At 42.6% G+C, this 21,403-nt stretch overlaps 1 protein-coding gene across 1 annotated transcript in view; it reads left to right on the plus strand.

Annotated features, from left to right (window-relative positions):
- The window catches only part of TMPRSS15 (transmembrane serine protease 15), a 1,377,509-nt gene that overhangs the window by 216,577 nt on the left and 1,139,529 nt on the right, over window positions 1–21,403 (plus strand). The window contains exon 5 of the mRNA XM_086934040.1: window positions 13,136–13,177. Coding sequence (XP_086790166.1) covers window positions 13,136–13,177 — 42 coding nt within the window. The remainder of the gene's footprint in view (window positions 1–13,135; window positions 13,178–21,403) is intronic.

Here is a 21,403-nt window from a genome sequence, read left to right on the forward strand (position 1 = left end):
GCCAGCACATAGCCTGTAATAAAAGCATTGCGACTGCCTGACCAAAAAAAATACTTAAAGTAAATCTTTGATTTACTCTGGAGGAGCTGCAGCGGCAACAAATGGAGGGGGCAATTCTCCAGCATCTATATATGGCTGCCGGCCCTGCCCATTGTTCTCGTTCACTAAATTATTATTATTATTGTATTTATTTTTGTAGAGCGCAACAGCTACCCTAAGGTTTCCCGGCGCTAGAATAGAACATAGTAGTTATCTTAATGATATAATTTAGATCAATTTTGTAAAATCTAAAATTAATATAAACTGCTGCAACGAATATAGCTTAAAAATGAATATGTACGACCCATGTCATGTATCTCTTTAATATTTTAACATTATGGTACTGTAGGTATCAACTTCATGTCTGCATACTTGAAAAATGTGGGTTGCGTCTGGGTTGACCTATAGGTTCACTACACTATACTACCCACACACCAATGGGCTTGTTGAAGGATTTAACAAGGCCCTAAAAGGCATGATTGGTGGACTCCCTGAAAAAGTCAAAAGGAGATAGGATGTCCTACTAACCTGCCTGCTTTTTGCTTACTGAGAAGTGCCAAAAAAGGAGTAGGGATTTTTCCCTCTGAACTTTTGTTTGTACACCCTGTAAGAGGACCCATCTGTCTTGTTCAAGAAGGATACGAGAGACCCCTCCAGGGACCAATACAAGACATTGTGGGCTATGTATTTGGCCTTTGTACTAGGATGGCTGAGTAAATGAAAAGAGCAAACAAAAACCTTGAAGCCAGCTAAGAGCTCCAGAAGCTCTGGCATGACCAAAAGGCTGACATTGTGGAGTTCCAACCGCAGCAGAAGGTATGGTTTTCGGAGCCTGTGGCACCTAGTGGCCTCCAAGACAAATAGACTGGGCCCTATCCTATACTTGACATAAAAAGGAGTGGTCACCTACTTAGTTGACTTTGGCTCATGTAGAAACTTCAGAGAGGGTGATACATGTAAACTGCTTTAAACACTACAATGACAGGGCTGATGTGACCATGGTCATAACCACATCAAAGAAAACTTAAAAACGGAAGTAACAACACCTTGGAGTTGGATTTCATAAAAGTCTCAGAGGAGCCCTGGGCCAGCCCAGTTGTGTTAGTCCCCAAGCCTCATTCCTAGAATGGGAAGAAATAAATTAGGTTTTGTGTGGTCTATTGGGACCTCAATGCAGTCACAAAAAACAGATGCACAGCCCATCCCAAGAGCTGAGGTTCTCATTGACAGATTGGCAACATATCTGAGTAGCTTTGATCCCACATCAGGGTCTGACCTGGAGCTGAAGAAAAATCTGAATTTTCAACTCATGGTGGCACTTCCAGTTCACTGTGATGCCCTTTGGTTTGAAGAATGCCCCTGACACCTACCAGAGGTTGGGGAACAAAGTCCTAGCCCGATTAAAGGCCTTTAGTGCAGCCTATGTTGATGATATTGTTGTCTTTAGCTTCACCTGGCAAGATCACCTGATACACCTCCAAAAGGTTCTGGAGTCTCTGTGGAGAGCCAGCCTCACTATCATAGCAAGTAAGTGTCAGATAGGGCAGAGCAAAGTTGAAAACTTGGGCCACCTTGTTAGTAAAAACCTACAACATACTGGATTGAGTAGCTCCAACCACCAGACCCAAGTCAGGGCATTCCTTGGCTTGACATTACACTACGGGAGGTTTGTGCAGGGAAATGGGTCCATTGTGGCCCGCCTGACAGAATTGACCTCTAAGAAAATGCCCAAAAAGGTAAACTGGACAGTGTGCTGTCAAAATGATTTTGATACCTTGAAAGAAGCTGTGTGCTCAGCATCCATTATGAAAGCTCCAGATTACTTCAAGCAGTTCATAGTGCAAACAGATGCTTCAGAGCATGGGAAAGGAGTGAACAATGATGATGGCTATGACTAACTTGTTTCTTTTATAAGCAGGAGGCTTCTCCATAGAGAGCAGGAATGAAGTGCCTTCGAGAGGGAAGCCTTAGCTGTTGTTTGGTCCCTGAAAATGCAGAGATCATACCTGTTTCATTCTTACATCCTTGTCTAAACAGACCACAGACCTCTCCGATGGCTCATGCAAATGAAAGGCCAAATCCACAAACTGTTAAGGTGGTCCATATCCCTACAGGGAATGGACTTTTGAGTGGAACACTGACTTGGGACTGATTATGCCAACGCAGAAGGCCTTTCCAGGTTCTTGCACTTAGACAATGAAGACTCTCTAGGGAAAGTTTTTTCTCATCCTCTTTTGTTTGGGACGGGTTATGCAGGAAATTGCCTCTGGGCATCTCTTTCCCAAAACACTGTACCACATTTTGCACAACTTCAGCTTCCCCTGTAAGTCCCTAGTAAAAGGCAGTATGGGAGAATTGGTACTGAATAGGGTCTTTTGGGCTGCAAAACTGGCTGTGCCACCCCAGGGACCACTCACCATGGCTACACACTCAGCCACAGCTGGCTGCATGTATTGGTGCAGGAAAATACAGTCGGCATAGCACACAACCCTTTGTGCCATGCCACCCCTATACCGCATAAGATATAGGTAAGCCATCCCTACTGCAGGCCTTAGCCCTATGGCAGGATGCACAATACCTTATGTGCTCGATACTCATCAGCATGAGGTTCCTAGCTCCTTGACGGCTTCACTGATTTCTAAGATATTTGGGACCAAATATCTTGACAATAAATAATCACAAATGCCAGTGGTGGATTTATTAATACAATCACACAGGAGACCCTTTTAGAGGGTCCCTGAAACCTAACCAAACACTAGTGGAATCTCTGGCCTGTTTTAACCAGCCTGCCAGTACTAGACCTGTTTCTGACCTCATGAGGAGAGAGTCAGCACTCTCAGAGGACAGAAACAATACATAGGGAATGGGTGGTTCACACCTCCTCCAGGAAAGGATGGTCTTTCCAGGGGGGAACCTTCAAAGGTGATGCTGCCTTTGAAATCCAACCCAGGAACCCCCAGATATTAGGGGAAGCCAAGCCCCCTTTCCTGCTCCACATTTGGTGGGAGTGAGGGAGGGAGCATTAGTTAGATGAAGAGAAGGGTCACCTCTCAGTCAGAACTACCCCTAGGGTGGGAAAGACGATGTGAACCCCTCTCCTGAACTTCCATCATCTTAAGATGGTGAGAAAACCTTCAATCAGGGTTAGGGTAGTTCCTCCTCTCACTGGAAGTAGTCACTATAGGGGTGGACTCCCAAAGGTAAGTAGCCCATTGGCTACAGCCTGTCTCCCCTTGTAATGGCCCTAAATTCAGTATTTACGTGGCTCGCTAAAATCTTGACTTGATATTCCACGTACCAAAAGAAAACACAGGAAGAAGACATGCTGCTGAACTAGGAACTGAAGAAACCCTGCCAACCACAAAATGACTCTACAACAGGGACCTGCTGTCTCTACCTGAAACCTGTGCATCCTCTGAGTAACTAAGTAAATAATATTGTTTACTAAAGCATACGAATGCCATGGCATCTTAGCGCTAACATGCTGCCAAATGATCAAGTAAGAAAGGAAACCTACTTAACACTAGAAGCCCATAGCTAGGTCTTCAAGGATTTCCTAAAACACAGCTGTTTGAGACCTCAGCGAAAAAAGAAATGAAGTTCCATAGCTTGCAAGTCAAGTCGAAAAAACTTCTGAAACCCCAATTAGCCTTCTTTATCTTAGAAATAAGCTCCAAACTAGCAGCAGATGATCTTAAGTCACATCAAGGGACGTGCCATGCAAAGGTCTATTAAAACACAAGTGGTCCGAATCCATGCAGTGCCTTGTGTACAATACACAAGGCCTTAAATTTGACCCTAACCTTAATGGACAGCCAGTGGAGTCCTTGGAGTTCATCGAAACCCAGAGCCCTGTCAGCCTTCGCCAAATGCCTGGGACCTCTCTTTGGACTAATGGTACTAGTGCCCAGCACACCACTGTTATTGACAGCTGGGGTGAAGAACGGCATTGACAGTGTTTACACGATTCACCCCACCAACCAAGGCTTGTTTGCTACCAGACGGGTAGCCAACCCTTTAAATGTATCCAACAACCTGAGGCATCCTCACAGTACCTGCTACCAATGCTGCAAACAGCCCTGCTCCTGTGACCCTGTACCTGCTTTCTGGTTGCATCAACAGCATGAATGTAGCAACTTCGGCATGACCGCAATGGACTGCCCTCACCGCACCTGTTGCTGAACGCAACTGGTGAAGAACCCATTCTGCATCCCAAGACCTCCGGCACTGCTGACCCAGGTCGCCCAGAACTGACTGCTGTGCCCGAGCCCTGTGACGTCCAAAACTCTGACTCCACTGGAGTAGAAATTCCCCTGAGCTGTGGGAGACCGTTGTCCCACAAAACTCCATGGCTGGGCAGTGCTTCCATCAACTACGATGGTAAATGGGTTCTCGATACACCGCTATCTAACCTGTCTAACCCTATGCTTTTTTCATCTTGACCACGACGGTCTCTTCTTGATTGTATTGACCACTTTTGCTGAAAACCTGTAAGCAATTGTGTCTTGAATTGCATTTGGTTAACAATCAACTTACAAAGCAATTACTAACTGTTGAATGAAGTTCTTGCTTTCCTCAAAGGCCTTATCAATAAAATACAGGGTAAATTGGGCAGTTTCATTTGGGGAGCCAGGGGAGCACGGCTGTCCTGGAAAAAAATGAGGTGCAAACTGGGAGAAGGTGAATTGGCATTTCCGTATTTAAGACTATACAGTATGGCCTTTCAGTTCAAAAACTGAAAAATTCTCTTAGGTACACTGGGGCTCCAGGAGTGGGGTGGGCTATTGGAGGAAATGGTTAAGGAGTGGGGCTCAAAATGGTTTCTGTATAAATTTGGTCCAAGAAAATTCTTTAAAAAAGTCAGTCTGAAGACGCTTAAGTTTCACTTAACTTGTGGGTAGGAATAAGGAACATTCTAAGAATGAGGTACTTCTCGGACGGTGCACCAATATGGGATTCACCAGGTACACCAGAGTGCCTGCGAGATCAGTGAAGTATCCCATTAAGGAGGGCGGGAATTGAACTATGGAGGGATCTTTTGGTGATGAAGGAGGGGGAGCCATGGGAAAACTTGATGGCAAAGACGGGGGTGCACTTTCAAGGTTCAAATACCTGCAGTTGTCATCCGGGGGAGGCAAACAGGAGAGAAATCAGCAGAATCTGGGAGTTAAAAAAGAAACGATTGAATAAGGCCCAGAGAAGGAAGGACGTAAGTGAGTGGTACTGGACCCTGGTGCTCTCGGAAGACAAGAATTTGAAAGCACCACATGAGATCTGGGATGGTGCTATTCGGATGACGGAGCCGCAGAGAATGTGGAAACTGTCTTTTAAACTACTCTATAGGGTGGTCAAGCTAGCAAATCTGAAAAGGAGCCATTTCTTTACAGTCAATAGGCTTTATTGGACACCCCTGAAATTGGCATCATTTGTAACAGCTACAGCCCCAAGATGCCGTAGATGTGGCATGTTAAGTGCGGATGATCAACATATATTTTTTGAATGTCCCCTGCTACAGGACTATTGGCTTTTGGTCGAGAAAGTAATCAATGAAATCCTGTGCACCAATATTAAAACAAGCTTAACGTTGATCTTGATAGGGCTGGAGGATCAGCCAACCTTGTCATTATCGGCGAATAGGCGGGCCTTACTTTTCTATTTGATCCTTCTCGCTAGGAACGAGATTTGCAAAAAATGGATAGCTACTGCACCCCCTCATGGTTTGGATTGGCTCCAGGCTGGCAAAACCATCTGCAAAATGGACATAGGAAATGAGGGTGGCCCATATACTAAGATCTGGTACGACGTTTTGATTTGGAACGGAAAGGTAAGAACTTCATCCCTCGCGTCCTATGATTACACCTGCGTGGAACCAGCAACCAGGAAACTGGATGAGCTGAAGCACAGGATTATATGTTTAATTGCAAATAGCCTGGGGTGGTACAGGTCGGATGTCAGGCTTGACTTTGCAAACAATGGTGGTATGAGGACAAAAAAAAGGTAATTTTTACAGAGATGTCTGTAAACGTAGATATCTTGCTATGCAATTTCCACTCAATAGAAATGGACCTCTGCCCTTCCTGACATGGTGGAATGAGGACAAGTATGAATGAAAATACAACCTGAAAATACAACCTGAACATTGGGGCTGACAATTTTCTGGGTATTTCTACTGGGCATATTTGGGTGCGCTATTACTATCATTTTTTAATGAACCATAAGTGGAGATTTCATCCTTTGCTTTGTAAAATTAGGAATTGGGAGAAAGAGGGAAACAACCATTACATGAGGAAAATCACACACACTTAACATGACTGTTAGAAGACATACATCCACACCAGAGCTCTGCCTGCTCCCTCTTATACTTCAGGCCACTGTGGATACCAGAAACATACTGCAACCACTAGGATGCAACCCATCCCACTCCAAAGGAACAGGAAACTTACAGAGTCATAACTTCTAGTTACTTTGTAGTGGTTCTTTGAAGGGATCTAAATGATCTGCCTTCACACTGCCTCAGCGGACCAGATAAGACAGCAATATGTAAGGGGGACACCAATTTGGTTAATTCATTGGCAGTAGAGTTATTCTTCATCCGTGTTAATTAAACAATTGATGAGCTTGGTTGCTTGGCACAGATCAGTCAGGCTGAACTTAGAGGCAATGGTAAAGTATTTGGGCAACACTACAAACAGTACAACAGTAAACACACTAACCAAAATGTATCCAACAGTATCTTAGAAAAAGGGAGCAAAATGTAATAAACTAATGAACACCAAAATGACGAAAATCCCATCAGTAGAACGTGATTTATGAATTCGAAGAATAAACTCTAGTATAGCAACTCAAAGCAGAAAGCCCAAAACGGAGGCTATCTGGTCGTGCTGAGCTGGGTCAAAATCAAAAGTTCAAGCTGACAGTGATAGAGCGCAGGTTGGAACAGTCTCAGATTAGCCCTCTGAATGTTTATTCTCTCAAGTTTTGTGCATAGAGTACTGTACATGTGGAAGAAGGTCACCGGGAGCAAAGAGAGCATCACAGGTGGTGATTGGAATGGCTCAAGAGCAGGCGTCACAGGCAGGTGGGCTGGAGGTGCATGCTGGCAGTCCACACGGGTGGACAATGCTCACGGTGCAAGGGTATGGGTTGGTGGTGGCTCACACTGAATTTTCGTGCAAGTGGCACAGTTGGCCTGTTTCTCTCTCATTCAAGCTCTCGGACTGTCTCTATCATGTGATACTCTGCGCATAAACACCAACTTTCACTTTCGCATTCCTAGCTGTCCATCTCACTGCAGATAACCCTCTGTCTTTTTTCGGTCTGACTTTTCTCTCTCTCTCTCTCTCTCTCTAGCTAACCTCTCTTCCTGTTGTTATCTCATCCATGCATTCCATTCCATTCCTCCTCTCTCTCTCTCTCTCTCTCTCTCTCTCTCTCTCTCTCTCTCACCTCTAACTCTATGGCCACATTTGTCCACCTGCACTCCTACTGCCTCATATGAATCCTCTCTGGCCTTTTGTGCACATTTGAAGGTTTATTTTGAAAGTCACCTCTTATATCGCACTACAAATTCATCCTGTTGCACCACCTGTGTCTCCTGAACCAATCCAGATGCTTCTTCCTTGCTTGCTTTCTATGTTATCATGTAGCAAGGAAGCAGCACCAGGATTGGCTGGCGTGGGTAAACACATCTCACTTTAAGAGACCGAGGGGTTGCAACTGCAACCCCTGACTCACTAACGTTACACATACAGGAGAAACATAACGTGTGCATGTGGAGTTGGATGTAGAAAGGCACCTATCCAACCCAACGTGCACTTTACTTCAAACCAAGCCTGCTGTAAAGCCCCATGCCTGCCCACCCTGTGCTTTCATTCATAATTATTTGCCAGCACATGGCCTGTAATAAAAGCATTGCGACTGCCTGACCAAAAAAAATACTTAAAGTAAATCTTAGATTTACTCTGGAGGAGCTGCAGCGGCAACAAATGGAGGGGGCAATTCTCCAGCATCTAAATATGGCTGCCGCCCCTGCCCATTGTTCTCGTTCACTAAATTATTATTATTATTATATTTATTTTTGTAGAGCGCAACAGCTACCCTAAGGTTTCTCGGCGCTAGAATAGAACATAGTAGTTATCTTAATGATATAATTTAGATCAATTTTGTCAAATCTAAAATTAATATAAACTGCTGCAATGAATATAGCTTAAAAATGAATATGTACGACCCATGGCATGTATCTCTTTAATATTTTAACATTATGGTACTGTAGGTATCAACTTCATGTCTGCATACTTGAAAAATGTGGGTTGCGTCTGAGTTGACCTATAGGTTCACTACACTATACTACCCACACACCAATGGGCTTGTTGAAGGATTTAACAAGGCCCTAAAAGGCATGATTGGTGGACTCCCTGAAAAAGTCAAAAGGAGATAGGATGTCCTACTAACCTGCCTGCTTTTTGCTTACTGAGAAGTGCCAAAAAAGGAGTAGGGATTTTTCCCTCTGAACTTTTGTTTGTACACCCTGTAAGAGGACCCATCTGTCTTGTTCAAGAAGGATACGAGAGACCCCTCCAGGGACCAATACAGGACATTGTGGGCTATGTATTTGGCCTTTGTACTAGGATGGCTGAGTAAATGAAAAGAGCAAACAAAAACCTTGAAGCCAGCTAAGAGCTCCAGAAGCTCTGGCATGACCAAAAGGCTGACATTGTGGAGTTCCAACCGCAGCAGAAGGTATGGTTTTTGGAGCCTGTGGCACCTAGTGGCCTCCAAGACAAATAGACTGGGCCCTATCCTATACTTGACATAAAAAGGAGTGGTCACCTTTGGCTTTGGCTCATGTAGAAACTTCAGAGAGGGTGATACATGTAAACTGCTTTAAACACTACAATGACAGGGCTGATGTGACCATGGTCATAACCACATCAAAGAAAACTTAAAAACGGAAGTAACAACACCTTGGTTTGGATTTCATAAAAGTCTCAGAGGAGCCCTGGGCCAGCCCAGTTGTGTTAGTCCCCAAGCCTCATTCCTAGAATGGGAAGAAAGAAATTAGGTTTTGTGTGGTCTATTGGGACCTCAATGCAGTCACAAAAAACAGATGCACAGCCCATCCCAAGAGCTGACGTTCTCATTGACAGATTGGCAACATATCTGAGTAGCTTTGATCCCACATCAGGGTCTGACCTGGAGCTGAAGAAAAATCTGAATTTTCAACTCATGGTGGCACTTCCAGTTCACTGTGATGCCCTTTGGTTTGAAGAATGCCCCTGACACCTACCAGAGGTTGGGGAACAAAGTCCTAGCTAGATTAGAGGCCTTTAGTGCAGCCTATGTTGATGATATTGTTGTCTTTAGCTTCACCTGGCAGGATCACCTGATACACCTCCAAAAGGTTCTGGAGTCTCTGTGGAGAGCCAGCCTCACTATCATAGCAAGTAAGTGTCAGATAGGGCAGAGCAAAGTTGAAAACTTGGGCCACCTTGTAGGTAAAAGCCTACCACATACTGGATTGAGTAGCTCCAACCACCAGACCCAAGTCAGGGCATTCCTTGGCTTGACATTACACTACGGGAGGTTTGTGCAGGGAAATGGGTCCATAGTGGCCCGCCTGACAGAATTGACCTCTAAGAAAATGCCCAAAAAGGTAAACTGGACAGTGTGCTGTCAAAATGATTTTGATGCCTTGAAAGAAGCTGTGTGCTCAGCATCCATTATGAAAGCTCCAGATTACTTCAAGCAGTTCATAGTGCAAACAGATGCTTCTGAGCATGGGAAAGGAGTGAACAATGATGATGGCTATGACTAACTTGTTTCTTTTATAAGCAGGAGGCTTCTCCATAGAGAGCAGGAATGAAGTGCCTTCGAGAGGGAAGCCTTAGCTGTTGTTTGGTCCCTGAAAATGCAGAGATCATACCTGTTTCGTTCTTACATCCTTGTCTAAACAGACCACAGACCTCTCCGATGGCTCATGCAAATGAAAGGCCAAATCCACAAACTGTTAAGGTGGTCCATATCCCTACAGGGAATGGACTTTTGAGTGGAACACTGACTTGGGACTGATTATGCCAACGCAGAAGGCCTTTCCAGGTTCTTGCACTTAGACAATGAAGACTCTCTAGGGAAAGTTTTTTCTCATCCTCTTTTGTTTGGGACGGGTCATTTAGGAAATTGCCTCTGGGCATCTCTTTCCCAAAACAATGTACCACATTTTGCACAACTTCAGCTTCCCCTGTAATTCCCTAGTAAAAGGCAGTATGGGAGAATTGGTACTGAATAGGGTCTTTTGGGCTGCAAAACTGGCTGTGCCACCCCAGGGACCACTCACCATGGCTACACACTCAGCCACAGCTGGCTGCATGTATTGGTGCAGGAAAATACAGTCGGCATAGCACACAACCCTTTGTGCCATGCCACCCCTATACCGCATAAGATATAGGTAAGCCATCCCTACTGCAGGCCTTAGCCCTATGGCAGGATGCACAATACCTTATGTACAGGCATATTAGCATGAGCAGATATGCCCATACAATGTCAAGTCAATTGTGTGACGTTATAAGTAAACAGAAATTCCATAAAGAATGTATGGGCTCGATACTCATCAGCATAAGGTTCCTAGCTCCTTGACGGCTTCACTGATTTCTAAGATATTTGGGACCAAATATCTTGACAATAAATAATCACAAATGCCAGTGGTGGATTTATTAATACAATCACACAGGAGACCCTTTTAGAGGGTCCCTGAAACCTAACCAAACACTAGTGGAGTCTCTGATCTGTTTTAACCAGCCTGCCAGTACTACACCTGTTTCTGACCTCATGAGGAGAGAGTCAGCACTCTCAAAGGACAGAAACAATACATAGGGAATGGGTGGTTCACACCTCCTCCAGGAAAGGATGGTCTTTCCAGGGGGGAACCTTCAAAGGTGATGCTGCCTTTGAAATCCAACCCAGGAACCCCCAGATATTAGGGGAAGCCAAGCCCCCTTTCCTGATCCACATTTGGTGGGAGTGAGGGAGGGAGCATTAGTTAGATGAAGAGAAGGGTCACCTCTCAGTCAGAACTACCCCTAGGGTGGGAAAGACGATGTGAACCCCTCTCCTGAACTTCCATCATCTTAAGATGGTGAGAAAACCTTCAATCAGGGTGAGGGTAGTTCCTCCTCTCGCTGGAAGTGGTCACTATAGGGGGTGGACTCCCAAAGGTAAGTAGCCCATTGGCTACAGCCTGTCTCCCCTTGTAATGGCCCTAAATTCAGTATTTACGTGGCTCGCTAAAATCTTGACTTGATATTCCACGTACCAAAAGAAAACACAGGAAGAAGACATGCTGCTGAACTAGGAACTGACTAAACCCTGCCAACTACAAAATGACTCTACAACAGGGACCTGCTGTCTCTACCTGAAACCTGTGCATCCTCTGAGTAACTAAGTAAATAATATTGTTTACTAAAGCATACGAATGCCATGGCATCTTAGCGCTAACATGCTGCCAAATGATCAAGTAAGAAAGGAAACCTACTTAACACTAGAAGCCCAGAGCTAGGTCTTCAAGGATTTCCTAAAACACAGCTGTTTGTGACCTCAGCGAAAAAAGGAATGAAGTTCCATAGCTTGCAAGTCAAGTCGAAAAAACTTCTGAAACCCCAATTAGCCTTCTTTATCTTAGAAATAAGCTCCAAACTAGCAGTAGATGATCTTAAGTCACATCAAGGGACGTGCCATGCAAAGGTCTATTAAAACACAAGTGGTCCGAATCCATGCAGTGCCTTGTGTACAATTCACAAGGCCTTAAATTTGACCCTAACCTTAATGGACAGCCAGTGGAGTCCTTGGAGTTCATCGAAACCCAGAGCCCTGTCAGCCTTCGCCAAATGCCTGGGACCTCTCTTTTGACTAATGGTACTAGTGCCCAGCACACCACTGTTATTGACAGCTGGGGTGAAGAACGGCATTGACAGTGTTTACACGATTCACCCCACCAACCAAGGCTTGTTTGATACCAGACGGGTAGCCAACCCTTTAAATGTATCCAACAACCTGAGGCATCCTCACAGTACCTGCTACCAATGCTGCAAACAGCCCTGCTCCTGTGACCCTGTACCTGCTTTCTGGTTGCATCGACAGCATGAATGTAGCAACTTGGGCATGACCGCAATGGACTGCCTTCACCGCACCTGTTGCTGAACGCAACTGGTGAAGAACCCATTCTGCATCCTAAGACCTCCGGCACTGCTGACCCAGGTCGCCCAGAACTGACTGCTGTGCCCGAGCCCTGTGACGTCCAAAACTCTGACTCCACTGGAGTAGAAATTCCCCTGAGCTGTGGGAGACCGTTGTCCCACAAAACTCCACGGCTGGGCAGAGCTTCCATCAACTACGATGGTAAATGGGTTCTCGATACACCGCTATCTAAACTGTCTAACCCTATGCTTTTTTCATCTTGACCACGACGGTCTCTTCGTGATTGTATTGACCACTTTTGCTGAAAACCTGTAAGCAATGGTGTCTTGAACTGCATTTGGTTAACAATCAACTTACAAAGCAATTACTAACTGTTGAATGAAGTTCTTGGTTTCTAAAAATATATATATATATATATAAATAGAAGTTTGTTTTCCTAATTGGTCCCAGATTTATTCTTGAGTGCGTGTGTCTCATTTATTGCCTCTGTGCATAACAACAAACACTTAGTTAAGCTTAACTCTTGACCCATACTACCACAAATAGGAGCAATAGAATTATCTGCACACCTATTGGATGTTCACTGGACTCTCTGCAAAGTGTACTTCATTTTGGTGCGGTATACAGAGAGCCAGTGTCCTACAGTTACATCTTATTACCCAGTATGTAAATTGCACAGATATAAACTGGAAAAGCTTGCGCAGTGACGACAGAAAAGAAAATGACTGAATGTTGGGGCATATTAGAATTACATGAAGCTTCTCAATGTTTTCATTAGATTACCTTAACAGGCTTGCAGTACAAAAGCATGTTATGATAAAATGTTAGAAATCACCCATTTGTAATTTAGTCTGACTTAATTACAGATGTAAAAATTATTTTTCACTTATGTTGTGGTTTCTTGCAGTTCTTGAGGTTATGACGACGATGACAGCATTCACAGCGTCAGGTATGTCTTCTTAGAAATGTATCAACATCAATTAGTTATTACCCCTCCCATCAGTGTCCCACTGCATGTCTTCTCACCCACACGGTTTTTGCAGCGCACAGGACACTTTAAGGCAAGTGGTTATTTTCCTTAAAAGAAGTATAATGGAACATTTCCTCTACCTTCAAAATGGGTTAGTCTTATAAACATTAGTGTGACGATTGTCCCGAATTGCCCATGTGTGTTATTGCTAGTCATGCCATGCAGATTTTCAGTTTTTTGCTTATTGCTTAAGTGCAAGATGTTTTTAAAAACCCTGCGGCTTATTAACAAGCCAACTGCGCCGCCGGTGCGTCACTTTTAATATGGGAAAAAGTGACGCACCGGTGGCGCAAGGGGCTTGTAAATAAGCCCCCCTTTATTTTGGGTGGGTAGGCCAGAGACTTTTCTTTCTTCTCACATGGCTGTCCAATTGTTCAGAGACTTCCCCTTTTTCCTAGAGTTACTGTCAGTTTTCCTTGTAAATCTGACAGAGCTTAGACGTTCTCCTTTCTCAAAGACATGCTGTCCATTCTTCTTATGATTTTTGTTGCTTAGAGTGATTCTGATTTCTGACTCTCAACTCTGTATCTGCGCTGTGTAAACTGAGCCTTTGGATCAGCTCTACAAGGATTGTTTTCACATCCATGGGTGACACATGTGAATTTAGTTCAATGCACCAACTCTTCAATGTAAATGAGAGGTTTTGATAGTCCTGCAGAACCCACCCAACACATCTTAGAAGTGGCATCAATGCTTTTGGGTTACTAACAGGGAGCAGTGGTAATCCAAATGATCATTCGTTAATGATTTACACACATATGATCACTAGAAACTAAATATGAATTTCAACATATTTATTTTAAGACAATTATTTTAAAATCTCTGGGATCTAGTGCAGATGACTGTAGCTATTTATTTACTTTCTCATTTGCTTTACTCATTATATCTGTCACATTAAAATCAGTGTCCATCACTAACACTCCATCTGTTAACTACTTTAGAAGTGTTCTTAACTAATTAAGTGTCATCCCGTGGAGCTTAGGTGGAAAAGCACTGTTTCTTCACAACATGTTCCTGTTACTACCCAATAGCACCCCTGTGGTTCTAGTCAGGTCTGATCAATAACAAACTGAACTCATTCTTTCACAAGTATGGCCACCCTCTGCAGTGTGATGTGTATCCTGCATGAGTCAGTAGTCTATAGCTTCCTCCATGAATGCTGTGTACCTTTTAAATATGTCACGTTTGAAAGTATCATGTTTAGATTATGCCTTTTAAATGCCTGGCGATTAATAATTTCTTTTGTTCAAACGCCCAGTAAAAAGAACAAAAGTTTAGCTATTTTTTTTCTTGAGTGTTTCTACCACTTGTTAGCATACTATGGAAATTGCATAACTGTTTTATCTTTTTTTCTTTTCTACTTTGAGTCTCATATACCATGCTGTGGAGCTCTCGCATGCAGAGTGCAAATATAACATCCAACAGTAAAGCCTTCCTCAAGCCCCTCTACTTCAACCCTGAACTGCAGCTTATGGATTTGCCTGTCAATCCCAAACTCACAAGTAGCCTGTTGTCTCCTATTTGCATATGCGAGGTCCTATTGACTACTTCTAACTGTAATTAATTGAAAGGGACATTCATTCCCAGCATACTTTTTTTAGCAGCTTCATACCTATTTGTATATTTGTACTGGCAATTCATAATTACACTATGATAAGTAACAAACATCACCATAACTCTCAATATTACACTTTCTTGCATGCATGATGAATTCTACAATCTTCAAATCTGGAGTAATTGTTTCAACCTGGTGTTCTAGCTATTATCCTGAATCAGAAACCCATGAGAGGAGAATATGAGGGACTTCTAGGTTACTTTTCGATTTCTCCAGCATATTTATGTTTGTGGCTAGTCCTCAAAGCCAGTGACCAATCTGTTGGGCCACTTCCTCTTCTGCTGGATATTTTTGGAAGTATGATAACCAAGTGAGTCTCTTGTCATGACTATTGTCTACCCAAGGCGATCCTACATCCACCGACGTGATGCCTTTCTCCTTTTTATCCTTTTTTCTGTTGCTTCTCCTAATAAATAAATGACACAAATGAAACCAATCCCAGACCTTCTCAGATGCATTTACATTCCAATATTTGCCCTCCCACCATTATTTTTAGCTTGCCCTTTTAATTTTGCTGAAGCTGTGTCTTTTCTTTTGAACAGCCATACAGAAATCCAGAAAGATACCCACAATGGCATTCACCTATTTCAAATCTCCTTGCCTACTTTCAGTCTGTAGCATGGCATCTCAATGTCTGTGGTTGAAAATCAAAGCAATGATGGCCCTGTAGCAACCCTAGTTTCGGGAGGGGTGCAGGAGCTTCATGTGCTCTCTAAAACAAGCACACATGTGATAACCCTTAGGTTTAAAGGTAATATACAGCCTTCCACAAAACGCCCCATTATTGATCCTTCTACTCAAGCTGGTTCGCCAACCAGCGTGATGTTATTTCTTCTGGACCTGCCATCAATCTCTCCCCATTTGGATCGCTGTGTTTTCTTCCTGAAGTCTCACAACTGTAGATTGGAACTTTATAGCTTCATCTTTAACAATGCTGAATGCCACTTCAGTTTGTTTCACTCTATTATTCATTATTTCAACAGACCGGAGCAAGTAAACTTCAATCAACTCAATGTCCATTTTAGATTCAAGCATAGACCTAGTATCTGTAACTGACTTCAGCTCAGCTCATCATCCATCTGGGCTGAGGAATTGCCTTTGTTGTAGGCAGCTGTGGTTTAGTTCCGCCTCCCGCACACCCTAGTAGCCTCTGCAGTTTTGTTTGAAGGAAAGAATAGTTGTCAAACTGCTTTGCTGGGTTGGTTAAGTGCTTCTCTCATGACCCATTGTCTCTTCATTTGAGATTGCATTGAGCCGTATCTTCAGAGTGGTTTTGTCTTCTGCAGTTTAGATATCAGGAGCGTTTAGAGCAGTTCCCTTGCGCCATATGTGGTCTGAAGCTGTCAGGCCCTTACTTTTCCATGAAGGGCAATAGGGAGATCCTTTCTAGGGCGCAAGGCACAGATGACTCAACTCAAGCCTGAAAGGGTATTGTCTATATATTTAGAAAAGAAAGAAACGGAGCGATAGCAAGAGAGAGAGAGGCATTTGTGATTCAGCACATGCAGTTGAACACAAGGAAGTATGTAGAAAATGTTCTGTAACTGGTTTGGGTTGGAAGAGAGAGCTCTAGGGCTCCTTTTCTAATTCATATTAAATCTATTTTTGTATGGCAATTTTTAAAGTTCCATATTTTAAAGTTCCATATAAATGTGGCTTGCCAGATTCCAACCGTTATTTTTCTCTTTTGCAGACTGTTTGTGTATATTCAATACATTATAATGAAATACAGACATTTTATTTTGAGGGCTATATATTTTAATACATCTTTAAAAAAATGTTATTTACTTTAATACATTTATATTAATTCAATGTTCCATGGGCTTGCCCCTATAATGTGGGTCAGAGAGCCAATATTTCTACAACTCCTCAAACAGTATTCCAGATAGCAGATGATTCATATTTGCTTCATCAACTCCATTGGCTCAAAGTGAACAAACGCGTTGAGTTCAAGGTTTTAAGCTACATATTTCGAGTTGGAGCCCCCCTACATACAAAGCCTGGTCAAACCCAACTTACCTAATCGACAGCAGAGATCAGCCAGCCTCTCTCTATTTTTTGTTCTCGTATGAGAGGTCGCTCGTTCTCTTACCTTGGCTCCAAACTATGAAATTCTCTCCCTCAGGAACTTAGGATGTTTCAGTCGCTTTCAGCTTTTCATAAGAAACTAAAGAACTTCTTTCAAAAACCAAGTCTAACCCTCCCTGTACCATTATCTGCAATATTGGCTTGCACACTGTCCTGCTCAGCGCCGAGAAACCCTGTTGGGTAGATGCACTCTTTATAAATCTTTATAAATTAAATTAAATGTATAATAACTTCACGATAGTACCTTGACTAATGTTTCCTTCCCTCCTATGTGACTTTCAACTGGGTAGGCTCTGGTCAAGATATCATCCTATTGGTGTATCTCTAACTTTATGTTCAGCTCATTTTCATAGGTTACTAATTCATTCTTTTTTATTTTCCTAAATAAAATCCATGCAACTCCTCAATGAGTTTCATTTTTACATGTCTGAAATATATAATGTATTTTAGGGGATATTTTGATCTTTACACTTGCTGTCTGCCCTAGCCAGGAGAGTGACTTGTTCTACCTATTATTTAATGCCACCTGCACAATGTGGTTCAAATTTCGCCAGTTGGTTTTGTTGGTTACTACAAGATGTTTTCCCATATCTAGGGCCAGGCCATCATAGTAGGGCCATTGCATTTAACATTAGGATTATTTTCTGTGGAGTAGAATTATTTAGGCCTTTTGAATTGTACACATTTATTTTGAACTGGGACACTTTTTGGGTAGTCTATGTCTTATTTCACGAATGGTGGTAGGGAGGTAATGTTGTCCAAAAAGGATATCAAAATACCATTGGTGAACATAGAGAGTTTAAATTCATTTCCCACCAAATGCAACAGGTTATTGATGTAGTGATCCTAATTCTTTCTGACAGTGGTTCTAATGTGATGGTTAGTAAATGTGTTAATAGTTGGAAACCCTGCCTGGTTCCTCTCCTGATGTGTAGTCATTGGAATAGCCTGCCACTGACTCTGATCTTTTTTGTAAGGCTTTGTCTCACACTATTGCCCATTCTTTTATGTTTTCTTCCATGCCTATTTTATATAGATTAATGTCCGTGAAACCCCATTCTTCCCTGTTAAATGCTTTCACAACATCTAGGACAATTTGAGTCACCCCCTCCCCACACTCCTAACATTTATATGGTGTAGTGCTTTATTAGTTTTATCACTAGGTAGTCTTTAGAGGATAAAGCGTGACTGGTCGTGATGTATCAGACAACGCAGATGGAACACAACTACTGGGCCAAGATTTGAACATTGATTTTAACTAAGGAAACTGGCCTGTCGGAGGAGCAGCTGTTTATGGTTTTGCACAGATTTCAGAATCAGTGATATTGTGAAGTCTTAACTGAATAAATTACAGTTTCTTTGTAATAATCTTCCATTACACCTTCCTCAAAACTGTGAGCACATTTATGATAAATGTTTAATTATTAGGGCCAAAAACCCTTCTACCCCTGCAGCTTTAGAGAGGCATAGTCTTATTATCGCTAATTATTGCTAAGATGATTTATTCTTTTAAGATCGGATTTCCAGATTTTCTCTATATTCATTCAATACTTTAGGGAGATTAGCACAGTAAGTATTGTTTATTCTGCTGCTTAACAGAAGGGCCACTGCAAACGCGTCAGCGCTACTGCTGCACCTCGCATGGCAATAAAGTAATTTGCTAAAAATGATCTATTGTGGTCCGCGCTCTTTCTTCCTTGTGGTATGAGGAAACAGTGAAGGAGTTACCTGCTATATATATATATATATACAAGTGCAATTGGTTATAATGCAGTTATAATATGGCGGACAGCATATGATGGCATGACCACCATTTTGTATACAAGCATGGCATATAGACACATGATATGTGTATGAATGGGTAATGCACTCATGTCTGAGACTGCGTGTTACTGCACCTTACTCCATTTCAGAAAGATCACAATGTAGGCTGAAGCTGACTAAATGTCTGAGTCTTACTTGTCATTGTATTGAATTTTGTCCTTTTCTCTTTAAGGTAATAGCCATTGAGAGGACCCATATTACTGTCAGTCCTTTTTGGCATTCATAGTGTTCCTTACCGTGAGCACTAAAAATGCCCTAACACTTGGTGATTTTTACCACACACCTTCACTTTTACTCACGTCAATTGAGAGGTCCTGAAGAAAGCCCCATTTATTTTTTCAGCGGGCTGAAACATGTTGACCATCATTGGATAGTAATTAGCTACTCATAGTATCCTTTATCCACTCTCTAGTTTTTAAACATAACCAGGATCACCAAGAATAAATTAACAGGTAGAATACAGAGGTATTTTAACATTCACTTTCACTTCATCACATTCACCTACACCTCAAACCTGCTCCACTGTAAACAGGTGTTGTAGCACAGCTGAGTGGCATTCGGTGATGGCGATGAAGCATGACACCAACCAGTTTGGTGCCAGACATTACCGTGTCAGACAGTCATTTAATGTGGCCATCTTAGTTTGTTTATAATTGAATCTAGGGACAAGGACGGCCGTCCACACGTCCTAGCTCTCTCTCTTGTTTTTTGAAAGACAGGATATTTGTCATGTTTGTGATGAAATGACCCATTCACTGAACTCTAAAACAGGCCCTAAGTCTTCTTACAATGTATCGTACAGATGCCAAGAGCAGCCCCTCTATGGACATCTGGACGATGTCACGAGAGGGGATGGTACTTGATCCCCTGACTGAGACAGTAGAGAGATGCAAGTCTGATAGGACTTCTTCTGAGGAGTCCCTTCAATGCCAACAACCTACATTTTTTGTCATTCAAAAACTCTCTTGCCTTAAAACCACAACTTCTAATAATTGGGATTCCTACTTCTGCTTCTGTTTTCTTTTTCTGGAGGAGGAAAATGACTGGTAGGGGTAGCGCCTAGATTTAAAGCAGGTTAGATCAGAATGTAGGAGATGAGTATCTTGCAAAAGCCCCTTTTCTGTGATAAACAATTAATGATGGTGAAGGAGACATCTTCTCTTTGTAGGCCTATTCAGGCCTCCAATATTATAAGTTGCGATTGTGAAACATGAGATTGATACAAATAAACATGGTGGTATTGAGATGACGACATGAGCTCATAGGTGTTTCCCTGGTGGTAAAGGTCTTGTGTGTTTGTTGTTCTCCTCAACACTAAAAAGTCAGTGCTTTTCTTAACAGGAACAATCAAACAACAGTGGGACATAAAAACCTGTAACAGTGGGTTCTTAAATACAAAAATACTGGCTGGTGTTTTCTTTGGTATTTTCTTTTGTGTTTTCTTAGTATCTATATCGAGATGACCTTCATAGGGTTAGTCATGTATGTCACATCTTTTTCTGAAACTAGTCAGGGCGCCCCTCTATAAGGCTGACATATATTACCATTGCATGCTAATCTTCGGGTGGTTACCTGCCTTCTCCTCTCCCCTGCCTCTTCAGACCTCTCACAATGTCCTTATTTTCAGGAAGGCATGCTGGTGTCGCAGCTCTTCTGATTCCTAGATGGAGGTCTGTTGCTACTCTCTGACCTTCCATCGTTTTTCCCTCTTCTCAGGGTTCACAGTGAGTTTCTCAATAGAACATTTCCCCATGTGAGACTCTTTGACGGGGGGAACCTGGTACACATCTATGCAGACTTCTCTCGGTAGACTGAGGCCTAGAAATGTGCAGGCTTCCATGCTCTAGATGTTTCTATACATCTAAATATAATGCAAAATGTCAGACCTCATTTATATCTAGCACCTTGGTTCTCTAGGAATGTTGTTAATACTCTGAAGGATCTTCTCTTTTGCAGCATAAAGTAAGTTCACAGAAAATATGCAATTAATTTCCATTCCATGATATTAGTCCTCTTTTCTCGTGGCTCCCATTACTTTCTCCTTATCTTCAAAATAATGGAGACAGACCAAAATGTCGAGCAGCCCCTTAAGCCTTGGACTTCTGATGCAGTTCTGTGGGTTTAATCCATTCGAATGGTATCAGAGTCAGTTTTTTAATTTTGTGTCAAGTAGACCCTAGACAGAGGCCTTCAAGTATTTCACATATGTTGCTTTAAGCACAGGCTGTGTGAGCAGATTGCACTTTTAGGGACCAGTTCTCTAGAAGTCTTGCTTTTGTTGTAGGATGATCATCTCTTCATTCAGCAGAAACAGATGGGCTCCGTAGTCTTCCAGATCTAAGATTCTTTCTTTTTGTTTGTGCTCCAGTTCATTCACCTTCTTGCTCAATGTATTCACCTGTTTGAACACTTTTCTGAGACCTTTCAATAGACCGATCCGGGCAGCATTAATTTGATCCATGATCTGTTGAAAAAATGTGTTCATAAACCTCTTTGCACCAGTTCCATCTAGCTCATAAGCAGCGTTCATCTTCATGCTAGCCCTGGACTGTGTAGTATCTGATCTATTACTGGAGCGTCTAACCTCTTATCTTAATTGATTCGTAGATTAGAAAATG

The sequence above is a fragment of the Lissotriton vulgaris genome, chromosome 8 (genome assembly GCF_964263255.1).
Source record: "Lissotriton vulgaris chromosome 8, aLisVul1.2, whole genome shotgun sequence".
Taxonomy (NCBI): domain Eukaryota; kingdom Metazoa; phylum Chordata; class Amphibia; order Caudata; family Salamandridae; genus Lissotriton; species Lissotriton vulgaris.